The sequence below is a fragment of the Tamandua tetradactyla genome, chromosome 13 (genome assembly GCF_023851605.1).
Source record: "Tamandua tetradactyla isolate mTamTet1 chromosome 13, mTamTet1.pri, whole genome shotgun sequence".
NCBI classification, from domain to species: Eukaryota; Metazoa; Chordata; class Mammalia; order Pilosa; family Myrmecophagidae; genus Tamandua; species Tamandua tetradactyla.
Genome location: NC_135339.1, coordinates 96,770,536 through 96,788,024, shown reverse-complemented (window position 1 = coordinate 96,788,024; position 17,489 = coordinate 96,770,536). Strand labels below are relative to the sequence as shown.

At 45.6% G+C, this 17,489-nt stretch overlaps 1 protein-coding gene across 1 annotated transcript; it reads right to left on the bottom strand.

The window, feature by feature from the left end:
* Positions 1-5,208: 5,208 nt before the first annotated feature.
* On the bottom strand, positions 5,209-16,565 carry CYP2E1 (cytochrome P450 family 2 subfamily E member 1). Its single transcript, XM_077126464.1, has 9 exons — positions 16,312-16,565; positions 14,908-15,067; positions 11,115-11,264; positions 10,562-10,722; positions 9,916-10,092; positions 9,388-9,529; positions 7,001-7,188; positions 6,748-6,889; positions 5,209-5,907 (listed from the first exon to the last, which is right to left on the bottom strand). Exons 1-9 carry the CDS (start codon positions 16,486-16,488, stop codon positions 5,723-5,725), a joined length of 1,482 nt encoding a protein of 493 aa, XP_076982579.1. The 5' UTR covers positions 16,489-16,565; the 3' UTR covers positions 5,209-5,722.
* Between the last annotated feature and the right edge of the window lie 924 nt (positions 16,566-17,489).

Here is a 17,489-nt window from a genome sequence, read left to right as displayed (position 1 = left end):
GTTGCAGCTCAGACAATGAATTTGAATTTGTGAGTTAAATATTCTAAACTTCATCTCTGTACATGTAAAACTGGATCACAATTTCTATTGCACAAGGAAATTGTGAGGATTTAGCTGAGAGCATGTTTGTGAACTACTGAGGAAGGTCATGAGAAAATAGGAGTTTTAGTTGCTTATTAAAGTTCCCAATAAAAGATATCAAAGAAACCCCTCATCCTCTGATGAAAGACAGCACATTAGCTACTGCTGGCCATTCCAGTCTTCCTCACAACCTGTTACATTTGACTTTTGTGACCAACCCTCTTCTCATGGTCCTTTTATCACCCCAGCCATACCTGAAAGTCCTCAGCCTTTGAACATTCTTCTTTAGCTCTAGCCAAAAATGGTAGAATGCTCTGAAATATTTCCAGAGACTGCCAATCTACAGTCTCTCCCTCAATGTCAACTATCACCGTGCTTTTAAAACTGTTAGGTCGGGAGAACAGGGTAGGTCACCGTGACTCGAGCTGTGCAAAATGTGCTCTCCCTTCCGGACGTCACCTGACCCCCTTGTTTAAAAACTGCCCGCATCAAGACCCAGGCGTGGACTCACCACCTGCTAGCTTCTGTTCTGTGAGCTCCGCCTGGGAGCGCGGGAATAAACCTCCTTACTCTAAGGTTTCTTTGTCTGCCTTTGCTCTCTTTCACCTCCTAAACCTTTCAGATGGTATACAGGAAAAATTACAATCAATGTAAACTAGGGTCTGTAGTCAACGGCAACATTGTGATATGCTTCCATTGAAGGTAATAAGGGCATTGTGCCAAAACTAAATGTCAACAGTTAGGGGACATAGGGGAGGGGATGGGTTCTTTGTGGAAGAAAAGGAAATGTCTTCAGATAGATTATGATGGTGAAGTCATGTCTATACACTTAGATTGGATTTTTATTATGTGCAAACAAGTGCTACAGAAAATATGGAGAAAAAGATGTACCTATTCACTGTTGGTAGGGAAACTGAGAGGTGCAGCCCCTTGCAGGGCAGTGTGGTGGTTCCACAGGAGGCTAGGGGTGGGGTTGCCATATGATCCTGAAACCCCTTTGCTCAATGTATATCTGGAGGAGCTTAGTATGGGGACCCGAGTGGACATTTGCACACCGATGTTTCCGATGGCAGTGCTTATGATCCACAATGGATGGAGGCAGCCTAAAGATACAACAACTGAGGAATGGAGAGGGGTACTATGGTGTACACATACATGCTATTGAGTGGCCACAAGAAGGAATGAAGTTGAGACGCATGCAACTAGGGGAAGGAAACTTAAGGAGTGTTTGTTGAATAAAATGTCAGAAACAAAAAGACAAGTATTTTCATGTCTCACTCGTTATGGATTAGCCATAATATGAAACTTGGTGAACTGAAGTCGAGAACATGGGTTATCAGGCTGGGGCCTATTGTAAGGGGTCCTAGATTGTAAGCTCTTACAGCAGTCACATATATTCAGGAGTTGCAACTGTTATTTCTAAATAATGAGATACTGAGCTGTTTGTAGATAACCTGGTCACTCCCAGAAACTTTGGGCATTTATGTGACACCTGAGACTCAGAGTTAGAGCTCTGAAGCTATGAAAGTCAGCACTACCTCATTCAACAACTTTTTTGAAAGGTGAAAAATCTGAGATGATGGTATGATAACCCATGACAAACTGTGGGATCTGTCCAGTAACTACTTGTTGAAGAGTTCTTTGAAAACCATTGCTTTCTCCTTTCTTTGCGTTGTACATATGTTATATTATACAATTAAAAAAGTTGAAAAAGAGATCAGACTTTGACGAGAAATATGAATCAAGCTGCTCTGGAGAGGACTAAGGTGGCTCACAATACAGAGTAAAGGATGATATTGTCCATATTTGAAAACCTAATTTAACTTGTATGATCTGTTTAGTTGAACCCCATAAGTACATGGAATCTTGAATAGAGCATGAGATCTTATTGGTTTGTCCAAGTTAGTGTTATGCCCTGATAATATCCCAGAGTAATTTGGGCAGTGAGTAAAGAAGTATTTGCAAAGTCCGCTAGGGGGCCTGAGGAGAAAGGAAGAAATATTCAGCTTCCCCATAAGGGGAATTCCTTGTAATTCAACCAAATCAATAGGCTGAATCCTTGATCCTGGGATTCAACGCTGTGAAACTTATTCCTGCAAAGGATAGGCTAAACCTATTTATAATTATAATTATGCTGAATTATAATTTATAATTATGCCCCACAGAACCTCTTTCGTTGCTCACATGTGGCCTTTCTCTCTAAGCCAACTTGGTAGGTGAACTCGCTGCCTCCCCCCATAGGACATGACCCCTGGGGGTGCAAGTCTCCCTGGCAGTGTGGGACAGAACTCCTGGGATTCGCTGGGACCCAGTATCATGGGATTGAGAAAGCCTTCTTGACTAAAAGCAGGGAGAGAGAAATGAGATAAAATAGAGTTTCAGTGGCTGAGAGATTTCAAACAGTCAAGAGGTTATCCTGGAGGGTATTTTTATGCATTATATAGATATCCCTTTTAGTTTAGTTTATGGTATATTGGAGTGGGTGGAGGGAAGTACCTGAAACTGTTAAAGCTGTATTCCAGTACTCTTGATTCTTGAAGGTGATTGTATAAGGATATAGATTTTACAATGTGACCATATGATTGTGAAAACCTTGTTCTGATGCTTCTTTTATCCAGGATATGGATAGGTGAGTAAAAAAAAAGGATAAAAATAAATAAATAATAGGGGGATAAGGGGTAAAATAAATTAGGGAGATCAAAATACTAGGGGTCAATGAGATGGAGGGGTAAGGGGTATGGGATGTATGAGTTTTTTCTGGAGTGATGCAAATGTTCTAAAAATGATCATGGTGATGAATCTATAACTATGATATTGTGAGATATTTATTGGACACATTGTATGTGTGTGGAAATTTGTCAATAAAAATATTTTTAAAAAATGGTGCTGGATTATTTAAATATTCATATGCTAAGAAAGGAACCTTACCTGATACCATACAGACACATTAACTTGCAATGCATCATACATTTATACGTAAGAGTTAAAACTATAACACTTTAGGAAAAAAAACTTAGGAGAAAACCTTAGTGAACTAGGGTTAGGTAAACATGTTATACAGAAAAAGAAAAGCACAAATCACAAAATTTAAAAAAATGATAAATTGGACTTCATCAAAATTAAAACTGGCTTCTCTTCATAAGACACTGTTAAGAAAATGAACTGACAAGTGAGATGTGAAGAAAATATGTGAAAAACTATATCTTATAATGGACTTAATTCCAGAATATATAAAAGAAGAAAGTAAAAATTCCAATTAAAATGGGCAAATGATTTAAATAGATACATCAGCAAAGAAGGCATATGGATGGCAAATAAGCACAAGAGTAGATGAGCAGGATCAATAGTCATGACGGAAATGCAAATTAAAACCAAAGTGAGATTATACTGTACACCTACTAGAATGGCTAAAATCAAAAAGACTGACAATAACCAAGTGTAGCCAAGGATCTAGAGCAATTGAAGCTCTCATATTACAGTTAGGAACGCAAAATTCTTAAAAACTAAACATGTATTTCCCATATGACTCACCAATTTTATTCTTAGTTATTATATCAACAGTAATAAAAACATTTCCACTTAAAGCTTTACATGTGAATGTTCATAGCACCTTTATTCACAATAGATAAAACTTGACAAGAATACAAGTGTCCCAGGAACAAATTATGGTATATTCAAACATTGGAATACTATCCAGCAATAAGAATAAATGAAATACAGGGTTTTGGAGTATTCTGAACAGGAAGTCAACTCCAGACTTAGCTGCTGGATGCTGTTGTGCTGAGCCATTAAACAGCACTCATGTTTCCATAGGTAGTGGGTACTTTGGAATTTGCCTAGGGGATTCTCTTCGATTGAAACCTCTCTGCCCCAAAGCAAATAGAAATGCAACTTCTTATATTTTTATGCTGGAAGTTGGATAACTATTCTGTAAGTGTGGTGGTGAGAATGATAGATGCCTTTCAAAGTGCTGCTATTCTTCAGCTAATTGATTTGCATATACATTCTCCAAGGAGGATGAGGTGGAGGGTGGCAGAATAATGGTCCCAGCAATGGCCAGGTCCTAGTCCCCACAACCTGTGTGATGCAACCTTACATGGTGTTCTAGTTTGCTACCTGCCGGAATGCAACACACCAGAGACAGATTGGCTTTTAATAAAAGGAGATTCATTTTGTTAGTTCTTCAGAGGAAAGGCAGCTAATTTTACACTGAGGTTCTTTCTTACATGGGAAGGCACAGGATGGTCTCTGCTGGCCTTCTCTCCAGGCCTCTGGGTTCCGACATCTTTCCCTGGGGTGATTCCTTTCTACACTGCCAAAGGCCTGGGCTGAGCTGCAAGTGCTGAGATGAGGAATGCCGAGCTGCTTAGGCTGTGTTATGCTGTGCTCTCTCATTTAAGCACCAGCCAATTAAGTCAAACATCATTCATTGCAGCAGGCACGCCTCCTAACTGACTGAAGATATAATCAGCAACAGATGAGGTTCACGTACCATTGGCTCGTGTCCACAGCAACAGAACTAGGTGCCTTCACCTGGCCAAGTTGACAACTGAATCTAACTATCACATATGGCAAAGAAGCCTTGCAGATATGATTAAGGATCGTCAGATGGGGAGAGTATCTTGGGCCCCCTCTAGTCACAAGGGTCATTAGAAGTGAAAAATTGCTGATTTTGAAGGTGGAGGAAGGGGGCATGAGCCAAGGAATGCAGTGGACCCTAGAAGCTGGAAAAGGCAGGAAGACAGATTCTCCTCTAGAGACTCCAGAAGGAATGGATTTTAGGACTTCTCATCCCCAGAAATGTAAGATAATAAATTTTTGTTGTTTTATGACACCAAGTCTGGTAATTTGTTATAGCAGCAAAATGAACCTCATACATAAAGTAGTGCTGAGATTCTGGGATGGCCTCAGGGATCAATATCTCTTTCTGCAGATACGTGGAACCCAAACAAGATGGCCCCTAGTGTTGTTCTCAAGGTTGGGGCACATAATTTGATGTACTGTTCATTCATCCACACACCAAGTCTCCCTCCTAACCCCCCAAACCAGCCAATCATAAAGGGCACACACGTTAGGGTACACGGGGGCTTCCTTCTGAGCTTTTCCTGTCAATGAAGCCAGCCCAAATGAAAATAGGACCTATTTTATTAAGGTGCACTTACATAGAAACTACAATGAGCTTGGCAGTGTTCTGAAGGGATTGCCTGCCTGCCAATTCAGCCTCATCCTCTGCACCCTAGAGAGGGAGTGCTGTCATCCCCATTGTACTGATGAGGGTGCCCCAGCTGGCAGGGTGGGTGGACAGAACTTGTTTTGTGTGCCAGCAGGGTTTCAGTAGCCACCCCTGTTCCAACTTTCCTTCTGTTTCACAGCTTCAACATTCAGTTCACTGAGCAGATTTGATTCTTTCATTGTTTCTGTCTTGTTCCACACAAGTGTCCCTTTATGCCAAGAATTTCCACTTTCAGATACAAAGTCACATTTAAGTGAGCCCAAACAAAAAAGCTTACATCCTAAGACAAGATGGTAGGGGGAAGTTTTGGTGGGTAGTACTCCACAACATGGGCAGAGCTGCTGGGGAGCAGGGCGGCTCCAGGGGCAGTCAAGGACCTGTGATTGTTCAGAGCATTCTTCTTCAGCCTCATGAGCGGGGAATGACGCAGAGTTTGTAATGTGGTGGGATGCTGCCAAGCCCAATTGCAATAGGATTGAGATCAATATCCTTAGGGTCAACAAGAGACTTCAAATTAAAATGCTGCAAAATAGCAGACAAAAATAGAAACAACTCCATGCGGGCCAGGCCTTCTCCAACACACACCCGTTTTCCTAGAAGGAACAAGAATCCTAATGAGTTGCCAGGGGAGTTACAGGGAGAAAATACTGTCAAAAGTGAGATAGCAGAGAAGGAGAGGGAGAGCAGACAAGAAGAGGCTGTGTGTAAATTGCCATCTTAAAGCAGAATTTACTCCTTCCTTCCCATTACAAGAAGCCCAAGGTGCATTAAAATAATGCTGTATGAGAATACAAGGAACACTGATGTACTCAGGGACCAGCCTACATATAACCTCAGTCATCTTGAACACAATAACAAAAGTCATGTTGTCTACTGCTGTCTAATGATGTTCTCTAGGGAAGAAGTAGAGCCTCTATTGGGTTAGATCTAAATTCTTACATCAAATGTTCAGTAAAAGTTACCACAGTGGTTTCACCATCTTCCTTTGCACCAATTCCTGAGGTAAGGTCCTGGGACCCAAGGTTCCAACCACTCAGGGGCCTGAGCAGGCACTGCCAAGCCAGTCACATCCCAGATGATGCTTCCCATGATGAGTTCAGGAAGTCAATAGTTAGATTTTGTCTACTTTAAAATTATGGTGAATTAGGCAATATAGTTTTGAAAGGTTTTTAGTAAGTCTTGTTAAAGTTGAAACAAGTTTTAGCACTGACTGGGGTAAAGTGTCCAATAGATGGGAAAATAATCTACAATCCCTCATTCCCAGGACTTTTGGGTCAAAATGTGTCATCTAACCTCTGCAAATTAAAAAAAAAGGGATGCGATGGGGCTAAAAATGTTGGTGTATGTCTGGCTTGATAACAGGTACACACAGGGTAGACATGAGGCATGTAGGAGATAGTTCCAGGAGAAAGTGCTGCATCTAAACTTCTTACCTGCAGAAAATGCTTTGAAATAGTCACTATACTTGAACTTTCCATTTTCATTTAGAAAGTGCTCCGGTTTGAACTTCTCTGGATCAGGGAATTCTTGGTTGTCATACAAGAGGGAGTCCAGAGTTGGAATTACTACAGTGCCCTAGAAGGAAGAAAGACCAGCTCAGTCTGTCAAGTTAATAAAATGTGGGCTATCATTTGCAGTGCTGACAGGAGGGTGCTGGTGGCATGGTCTCCAGGCTGCATATCTGACCTTGGGGATAATGTATCCTCTGAACATCACGTCCTGTGTTGCTTCATGGGGTAGGTTGGAGGGCACGAGGTTGATGAATCGCTGAATCTCATGCACTACAGCATCCATGTAGGGCATCTCCAGTCTGTCCTTGATGGCAGGGATGCGGGTTGGCCCAATCACCCTGTCAATTTCTTTATGAAGTTTCTCTGCGGAGATATGAATGGGGTAAGTTTAAAGGATTGACCCATGACTGGCTGGACACACATCTGCCCATCCATCTACCTATCCATCCACCCATTCATTCATCCATCCACTCACACATCCACCTATCCATCCATCCATCCACCCATCCATCCGTCCATCCATCCATCCGTCCGTCCGTCCGTCCGTCCGTCCATCCGTCCATCCGTCCATCCGTCCATCCGTCCATCCGTCCATCCGTCCATCCGTCCATCCGTCCACCCGTCCATCCGTCCATCCATCCATCCATCCATCCATCCATCCATTCATCCATCCATTCATCCATTCATCCATCCATCCATCCACCTATCTATGCAGCCAATCATCCATCCATCTCTTTACCCATCCAGTCACCCATTCAGCCAACAGATGTTTATGGAGCACTCTAAGCAGCATTTTTTGATGTTCCAGGTACTTGAATCATTAGATACTCTCTACAAACACCAGTAAGAACTAAGCTCTGTGAGGTTATTTATTGTCTACAGAGTGTTTTGGCATCCATTATCATGCTGATCATGGCTAATCCTGTTCCTCTCTTTATCCCAGGTTTAGAGAATGACAGGAAGGTTTTTAAATTTCTCTGGGAGGAAATGTACTATATTAATTATTACCTCAGTCTTGCTTATTTCATGCTTATAAGAAGTATGAAGGAGAATGACAGAGTGGAATCAGGCATGCATGGCCTAATTTGATAAACTAGGTTTAAAATTTCTTATGGGCCTTTATAATGTGTTGACTGAGAAAAGAATAAAAAAATTTCAAAGAGCTATACAATATAGTACCTAGGTAAAATTTAAAATCATATACAATAATGTGAATCATATACTGATACTCAGTAAATGTTAAACACATGAAATCACACATGGGAATGCCAGTCCTGAGATGCTCTCCACTCTGGGATGGGAAGGCAGGGAAGTATGAGGATGTAGAACTTTGGTTGGTCTTTTCAAGAGCTCTGAAGCAAATTTGGTAAAATGTTAATACATATTGAATTAGGCAATAGGTATATCAGTGTCAGTCATATTTATTTTCTTTTTCTTTATATTGGAAATTCCTCATAATTAGTAATTTAATATATTTTTAAGTTCCCTTATGGTTCCCCATACTCAAAGGTTCTCTGATAAATGGCAAAGATCCGTAAAAGACTTCCCTCCTGGATTCTTGGCTCCTTCACCCTTAATAGAAAAAGCAGAGGCTTTGGAGACAGACAGACCTGGGTCTGATCCTGGAAAGTCACTTAGTTTATGTTCCTGGGGGAAATTATTCAATGTCCTGTACCATCTATGCCGCAAAAGAGTTGAGAGCTTGAAGTGCACTAGAGGGCTTAACCCTGTGCCAGGCATGTGGTGAGACGGATTTCCACATGGAGGAAGAGCAGTTGTTGTTTGGGCTGGTATGGATGATGGTGCAAGCCAGGCAGGCCCTAGGCTCCTGGGGGCAGGGACTGTGCCCACTCTGTATTCTTCCAGTGAAAGGCAGGGGCCCCAGGCTCCTTGGGCACTGCCCCCCAAACCATTGCCTCAGACGGCACCTGCCTCTGCTTCCTCTCTTCCTCAGGGCTGGCTGTGATTGGAAGATTCAGGAGCTGGTGCCTGCACCATGTGGTATTTCTCAGCTAGACTTCTGCAAATGCAGACCTAGATGCTTCCCACCTTCCTCTCCAGGGCACCCTGAGTCCCACTGGCCCAGGTGCTGTGGAGTGGAGCCCCAAGAAAAGAACAGCAGGGAGCCTTGGCTTACTTCTCTTTTGGAGTTCTGTTTTCAAACCTCTGCTCTTCTACTATGCTAAGAGGCATCATGACGGCCTCACCCCTCTGGCCCTGCCTTTTTCCCTACTCTACCAAGAAGGCTATGACTCATCAGGGCAAGCAGAACACTTTTTTACTGTCTCAAAAAGTTCTATTATGGAGCTGAATGCAGACTTCATTGCTTTCTGGGCCCTGGTGGAGAACGGTGCTGAGCTTCCTTTTCCACAATCAGGGGAGTAAGAGGGAAGTGGCCACCTCAGCTTGTGGACAGAATATTACCCGCCCCCTGAGCAGTCCAGGGATCCCTCCAGGAAGGGTTAGCAAGGAGCTTCAGTTCCTGTTGTGCAGATAGAAAGCTGAAGCCTGAAACGCTCCAGGTGGAATGCCCAGGAGAGGCTGGAGCCAGTTGAGGCATACCTTCGATTTCAGGGTACTTCATGAGAATCAGAAGCCCATATCTCAGGGTGGTGCTGGTGGTCTCTGTCCCCGCGAACAACAGGTCAGCTATGGTCACGGCGACACTGTCCAGTGTATACCCAGGCTCTGCACTTTGCTTTTTCTGTGGATGTTGGGGACAAACGGGTTCTGTAGGAGGAGTGTCTTCAGGGGGATGCAGAGGAGATGAGTACCTCCTTCAGCAGAAGGTTAGCCCACCCATCCTTCTGGCTCAGGGGGAAAGGAGACGCCGGCCTATGCCTGTCATCAAATCGAATAGGAGCCGAGAGGGACATCATCATCTCTCATGATTTAGGAAACTGAGGCTTTCAGAAAACTGTCAAGGTAAATGCCCCAAAATGAAACCAACATGGGCAGTGTGGACAGCCGGTGCAGGGGATAATATGACTGAACATGGGTTGTCTCCCCCTGTGCCAAGCAAACCAATCTCATAACAGCCAAGCACTCAGCTTCATCTGGCTTCTGTAACCCAGTGGGCTTCTTTGGTACCTTTTCCATTTCGATGAGCAGGCAATCAGTGAAATCTCGAGGACAGTTTGGGTCCAGCGACTTAAGGTGTTCCTTCACTTGTTCAAATGCATATTCTTTTATTTCAGACACGTTTTTCATTACTTTCCTATGGCTTCCAGGCAGGTAGCGTAGACAGCTTGAAAAATTATTGTAAAGCTAAAGACATAGAGACATAGAGGTAGAGTTATCTCACTAGGTATCTTTTCTGGACGCAAGATAAACTTATGCACTGGGCTCTCTAATAGTTTTGCCACAACCTGAATTTATGACTGTCATAGGCTGAATCACTCATAATACTTCAGTTCTACAATATCTTTCTGACATTACTCTTTTAAGTGGGGCACCTCTTGTGGTGAAAATATGCACCTTTAGGCTTGGCCCCTTACTCACCTGGGACTGTCTAGGGGGAGACCTAAGTATCTTAGGTGAGCTAAGGACCCTGTCAACAGCTTTGCAAGGATGTTTGGGCTCTCTAGTCAAATATCACTGATATGTTCCTCTTCTCTGGCTTTTATAGCCCTCTTTCTCCCCTATAATCAGAATTTTCTTTTTACTCCATTTTTAAATGTAAACTATGCAATTAAAGATCAGTGAGATTAACAAAAAGGGAGGAAAAGGGCTTTACCTGAAGCCAGGGAGTACTCAGTAGGTAGAAGTTCTCATTAAATAAACTCATCAGTCTCAGACACGTTTTATCCTTGTAGTCAAAGCGCCTGTGGAACAGGATGTCGGAGATGACATTGCAGGGTCCCCCGCCAATGAGGAAGGTGGGGTCGAAGGGCTGCCCTGTAAAGCAGGTGGGCGATCAGAGCAGTTAACACGTGGTCATGGAAAGCCTGTGAAACATTCTGGCTGTCTTACTCCTCACAGCCCTGTGGGGTCTCATTGCCTTCTCCATCCACCAACTCAGTCTCCTGCCAAACATTTATCAATGTCTGTTTCATTTTCTGTTGGTGGGAAAACGCCATAAAAATTGTAATAATTCACATAAGCTATTGTCCCTCTTGCTCTACCTGAAATGTAGATCAGGACATTTAATTTGTAAAATAAAATCTCTGCGGAACTAACATGGCCCTCTCCAAGCCCCTCTGGTCCCTTTGTGGGCCCAACATTTCTGATTGCCCAGCTGCTGTGTGGGAGCCCTGGGTGGGACAGGTGCCCCACCCCAGCAGGCGCACCGTCAGTCTTCCTGAGCTCCCCCAGCAGGAAGTGGGCCTCCCGCTGGATCCGGGCCTCATTCCCCTCTTTCCCCATTCCATAGTCGCGGAGTGTTGTCAGGGAAAACCGCCGTGTGTCTTTCCAGGTTGGTCCGTTATTGAAAATAATTCCTAAGGAAAGAAGGAACAGTAAAAGAGTTACTTCAGTCAGTTCTCTGAGAAACAGAAGCTGGAGGGAGAAGTTTCTCTGTGTCCTCTGACAACGTTGTGAGGTTCTTGGTGATTTTCAGGTGTGGAAGGAAGCGACAAGAAGAATTGATGAGACAGGAGAAAAGGCGTGCGTGGTGGTGGAGAGGCCGCGGCCACCAGCCAGCAGAGAGGACTTTGTGTGGTTTCTTTAGTGCTCCGTGTCCTTATGCCACAGGTGTTCTCATCATTTCGAACCTCTGAGGTGGCTTTCCTATCTGTGCTGCCAGCTTGATTTCTTTCTTCTTCTGCCTTCCCGTGAGTCGTCCCCACGCTAAAGAAACCCACGCCTGAGCACTGCCTCCCTCCGCAAGAAAAGCTTCATAACTCTTTCCTTTTCATTGACGATATTCTTGAAAGGCCTTTCTAGTCTCATTGATTTTAAAGCTTCACGCTATAAAAATCTCTGCTCGCAGTGTTCTGGGGGTCACAGAAAGTGTCTTCACTAAAATCGGAGAGGTCACACAGCCACCCGATCAGGCAGAGCAGTGGACTTGGAGAAAATGAAGCAATTTTCAAAGCAATTTGGATATTTCTTGGTTGTTGATACCCACTCTGCCTCCTTCTCTCCCCATGACTCACTATGCGGGCTGCAGGTTATAGTCTCTCTGTCCCAATCACAGACCTGAGCTTCAGAGCAACATGTCCAGTCTACTATAGGGAAAATAAAGTCATATGAGAGCTACTGAGATAAAGCAAAGCATTTTTTTAAATTAAAAAAATTCCATATACTTCCACTCTAATCTCCATTAATTAAAAATTTTTCAGTTTGTTCAAATGGGAATGTCAAACCCATCCCTGTTTGTTTACTCCTATTTATCCCAGAAAAAAACACAAATGCTCCTTTACAAACTCTTACAAGTGGCTCACATGCCCTGACTTCTCTGTGGACCAGACACTTAGCCTGCTGCTGCATCTATTGTGACTGTGTGCTACAATTAGCCCTAGCCCTAGCCCTAGCCCTAACCCTAACCTTAACCCTAATCCACCCCATCTGGGCCACACATACCCACACTGAGGTCAAAATCCTTTTCAGTCACCTCACCGGGGACCACCTGTTCCAGGTCGCCTGCTTAATTGCTCAGTGGGAAGCGCTGCACTGTGGAGGGAAGCCAGAGGCTGTTGCTGCAGGGAAGTCTGATGAAGGCTGGCAGGTGCGCTCTAGAGCCAAGAGAGAAGGCTGTCCAAGCTTGAGACAGCCAGGGGAAGAGCAGGAGGAGAAATGGGGAAGAGGCAGAGCTTGGTAGGCTGGACCAGAAGTCTGAAAGAATCGTGGACAGAAGGGAAAAGGTTATTGCCAGAGGTCCTGAGGAGGAAAATGGTGCCAAGGAGGTGGTTGCCGTGCAGATGAGGGCAGGTGGACAGGGAAAATGAACTGATGGGACATGGCACTGACTTGGTGCCACATGGGTGGAGGGTGGCACTGAGGCTAATTCATGGACAGGTGCACTTCACAAAAGGAAAGACATAGTAGAGGGACTGACTTCGTGGGGAGTCCTGAATTCAGCATTATTCACGCTGAGCTTGCGACTCCTGTGTAGACGTGTGGAGTGGACGCTGATGCACAGCATTCTAGGAACAGAGAGATGAACAAAACTTGGGCGTTTCCATAGGATAGGCTGACAGCCTCCAAGGTGGGAGTGTGGCAGGGAGAGAATGCGGCCTGGCCCTGCCTGGAGCAGCAGCGACTTCAGAAGTTCACTGAAAGAGTAAATGGACACGGAAGCATGAGCTGGAGAGGTGGGAGGCTCCCCGAGGGTGTTTCAGCAGCGCCGGATGCCACAGGGGGCTACAGACCACCCCAAAAGTTCTGGAAAACAGGAGGAGAACCCTGGTTGTGGTAGAAGGGGAGAGGGACACAGAAGACCATACAATTAAAAATTAGGAGAGAAAGAAGGAACACAGATTCCAGAGCAGGCAGGAAGGTGAAATGGAGTTAGCAAGGGAGCCCTCCAGACTTTTATGGAGATGTCCTGAAATGACACAGCTCCTCGGGCACATTCACAAGCAGCCGTGCTCAGTACAGTGAGCTCACATTTTTCTCCCACAGGAAGCAGATGTATCCTGTGTGGAGGCCAGCAGCAGCCCAGGACCTGGGCTGATTTTCAGTGACAGCTGGGCCACGTGGGACATAAAAAAGTAGGACTTTGGAGCCATCAGGCAGGAGCTTGACTGTGAGATGCAAGTTCTTACGGCTGACTGCACTCGGGGCTCTTCCAGCTGGAATTGCAGGGGCCAAACCTGGTGCTCTTTGATCACAGAATTCCTGAGCTCTTGGCATCCCCCCTCCCCCCCAGCAAAGCTCCCCTTTTATAAATGACAAGGAACTGAGATGGTGGAGTTTACTTTGAATAACCCCTAAAGAAGTAGAACGAGTTCACCAAATCTAAGAGGGAGACACTGGATGCCATTGATGGTGGCATGAAGTAACCCAGTAATGTAAGCTGGAAGTAGGGAAACCATGCACGATAGCGAGGCAGCTATTAGAAGAGTCTGCTAAATGGATACAGGTTTCCTAGAGATTTGTCACCAAAACTAACTCAAGAAGACATGTCTTCCAGTTAAACAGGGTAGCTTGGATCCTGTGCTTATTTCAAATCTGTTTTGAAACCTCATTACATTGACAGTAAAGCAGAAAAGCCAAGCACACAAGGTCGGAGAACAGGAAGGAGAGAGTGGTAGGAAGTGGGGAACAGCACACGTCTGGGGCTGCAGGCTTTTGGAGCTGAGAGCTAAGGAGGGGTCTGCATGGGGACTCCATGGCCTCACAGGGGATGAAGGCTCCATGAAGCTGAAGTCAGGAGCTCGGGGAAAGCCCGGGGAAAGAACAGTCAGATCCCCAGACCCTTGCCCTCTCTCCCATAGGGGACAACAGGTATGTTTCCAGGTAAGCTAAACTCTTGGAGGCAAGGCTGGGAGGAGAAGGCAAGGTTGCATGGAAGTCAACATTCTGAGCTGGAGTCTGTCCTACCACCCCACCCCTGCCTCCTAGTGTCAGAACATCCCCAGGTGTGATATCAGAGAAGCAGCTGATGAAAACCCTCTAGACGCCAAAGTTTCAGCCACAAGCACGATTTCCAGCAGTTCAGGTGCTGCATTCACCAAGCCCAGAAGGTAGTTGGTGCTGAGCAGAGGGTGGAACTCCCAGGAAAGAGAACTGGGGGGCTGGAGAGCGGTACTGGTGGCTGGGACAAGGCTGGAGGGCAGCACAAGGGGCTGGGGTGAGGCTGGAAGGTTGCGGGGGGGGGGGGGGGCGGGGGCGTCTTTCACCCCAGAAGCTCCTCACTGCTGTGTCTTTCTGTAACGTGCCTGTTTTATGATCAGAGTGGGTGCCTTGAGGTCAGGGTTTGTGTCATTGTTTCTGTGCACTCAGCACCTGCTCGGGGAGCGTCTGCATGCTAGCTTTCACTCCGTACTTGATGAATGATGAACGCGTGAATGGAAGGTACATCATCACCTGAGTTGAGTTTAGGTCTCTACCTTTCTGCCTCTTTTCTGCTGTTCTTATTTTGCTGTTTTGGCATGTAAGCCCCACCCCTGGAGGGGGTGTGTGAGAAGGGAGACTCACCAGCGTCCTTGTGAACCTCGAACACGGGGATTTCGCTCCGGCCGGAGAACTCGTTCCTGTGCTCCAGCAGCACCTCCTTCACCGCCTTGTAGCCGTACAGCACCACGGCGCGCCGTGAGCCCAGGTACAGCGTGAACACCGGCCCGTACCGGTCGGCCAGCTGCGGACACGTCCCGCGGCGGGGTTCGAGAGAAGGACGGTGCGTTCGTTAGTTTCTGCCCCAATTCCTGCCCCCCGAAGCTGTGTTGATCAGAGAGCCCAAAGGGTTTGAGAACAGTCATGGCTCGTCCAGCCAGATGCCTCAGCCCCGTGGGCAGCATGCGGACGCGGGGTCTGGAACTGGGGGCAGCCCTGGGGCAGCCCTGGGGCAGCCCTTCCCCACTGCCCAGCATGGACGAGTCTAAAACGTGTGTTCTTTCCCTGTTTTTGTAAAAATTAACATATATTGAGACACTGTTTTTGAAAATTTAAACTGTGAAAAAGTGTCAGTACAAAATAAAAAGTACTTGTGAAGGTAAATTTTGCAGATGCTTGTCCCCTTCAGAGTTTTTCTATTATTGGCACTTGGTGTTTGATGTTACTGTCTCGTGCAGTTGGATAGCTCTGTCTGACCCTCTTTGTTAAAAACGATAATTTCGCCTGGACAATATTCTGGAGACGGACTTTTTGGGTATCAGTCCCTAGGGACCATAGCTTTGCATCCTAGAGCACCATTGCTGGCACCCCGTCATGGCCAATTCCCTCCCAGCCTGGACACCCCCAGCCACACACTGCCCCCTGTCCCTTTCCCGAGGCTTCTTTGCTGACTTCATCCCGCTCACCCTCCCTGCAGCAGGACCAGGGCTGCGGCCCAATGCTGTGCGCCAACATCGCATCAGTGCTGCTGCTGACAGCAAACGTAGAGCGTCCACCCTGTGGCCAACTGTATTCTTTTACTAACTCAGCTAAGAATCTGCTAATTCATCTATTCGTTAGAATGGGCAGCATCCGATCTTCACAGGAGTCCTAGATGCAGGTGCTGTTACTACTCTGGCCACATGGGTTGGACAAATTCAATTTTCAACTGTTCTTCTGGCATCACACAGTTCCAAGTTGGCACTTAGCCAAAGGTCACGTGGTTGTGAAAGCACCACTGTCCTCTCACACCAACTGGCAGGTGTCCACAGCTTCAGCGACACCACCGCCCCCAGCCAACCCAACAGTAGAGCAAGCAATGCTTGGCACAAGCAGGACGTCAGGACTGTGTCGATGCCAGTGCCACGCTGAAGGCACCCATGCCACCACCTCTAGAGGCTGCTATTAATTCAGTTAATTCCTAACAGGCTGGTAGTGAATAAAAACAATTTGTCTGACAATGAGCTGAATACACACATATTAATTCTAATCCCCAGATTCTTCCCTTACCCTGCTGTAGGATCTAGGAATATTCTTTAATTCCAACTGGAAAAGATTCCCGATGATGGGGAGAGGAAAAGGGCCAGGGGGCAGTTTCCAGGCACTGTAGATCTGCTTCCAGATGGAGATGAGCAGAAGGGTGGCTGCCCACACCAGCAAGGCCACGGTGATGCCAAGCACAGCCATAGCGTCTCAGGTTCTGCATCTAAAGGACAGGATGATCCCGTGGCAAGCACTTATAGCGCGTGGATGAGAAGGAGGGTGCCCTGCCAACCAATGCCTACTGGCTTCTCTTTTGGCTAAAATTGCTGGTTTATTATTATCTCATGTTGACCATCATTTCAAAGGCTGGTGCCCTGGAGTGGTCTACCCTGAAGTCCCCGCTGGTGACCTCTGACAAGGACGATGCCTTGGCCCTGCCAACACTCGTGGCAGCTGGCAGTGCTCCCCTGTGCTGATGGAAAGAACGCCAGGCTGCACGTCACCAATCCATTGCTCGGAACGTGGGGTGGGGGTTTTCCTCCCTTTGACTCCAGTTGTTTGGCATAGGATTTATGTAAGATGACACCGGCTCTCATCAGGCAAAACCCCCTAACATCTGATCACAAGGTGGTCTGAGAAGCTCCCTATAGTTCCTGAATCACCACTTGCTAAACCGTCGGGGCCAGAGAAGGAGGAGTCACATCCTGAATTCAATTCCACTCGATCAAATCAGCCTGAAAATTCAGAGGAAGAAAAAGAAAAAGAGAGAGAGAGCAAACTTCTTTTTTAAAAAAACTTTTGAAAAAGTTAATCACCGATTATAAAAGGAACCATAATTTCATTGGGAAGTTAACAAAAATTACTTTTCAGAATCACTTTATTGAATTCTAAAAAAATATTGTATTAAAGTTTTTATCGGATTTGTTTCAAATCAATGAGTTAATTTGGGAAGACTTTGTTCCTTTTAAATATTTTGTCTGTTTATCTAAAAGCATGATAGAGCTCCACATTTATTTGCATCTTTTTATGTAGCATTAATTATTTTCTTCTTAAGGCCCAACTTCCTTCTTTCCACAGGGCTATCTCTAGTATTTTGTGGGCTTTTTTTTTTGTAGACTCGAGAGAGTTCTCCTCTCTGCATCCTGGTGGTATAGGGGGGCTCTTAATTAAGATGCTCTAGTTGCACTCATCTTGTAGGCAACACA

Excerpts from the sequence above, each read along its gene's own strand:
- CYP2E1 (XM_077126464.1), bottom strand. The coding sequence starts at position 16,488 with ATGGCTGTGCTTGGCATCACCGTGGCCTTGCTGGTGTGGGCAGCCACC. Across the intron at positions 15,068-16,311 it reads TTCCTAGATCCTACAGCAGG|CTGGCCGACCGGTACGGGCC; the intron begins GTAAGGGAAGAA and ends ACGTGTCCGCAG. Across the intron at positions 7,189-9,387 it reads GAAGTACCCTGAAATCGAAG|AGAAACTTCATAAAGAAATT; the intron begins GTATGCCTCAAC and ends ATATCTCCGCAG.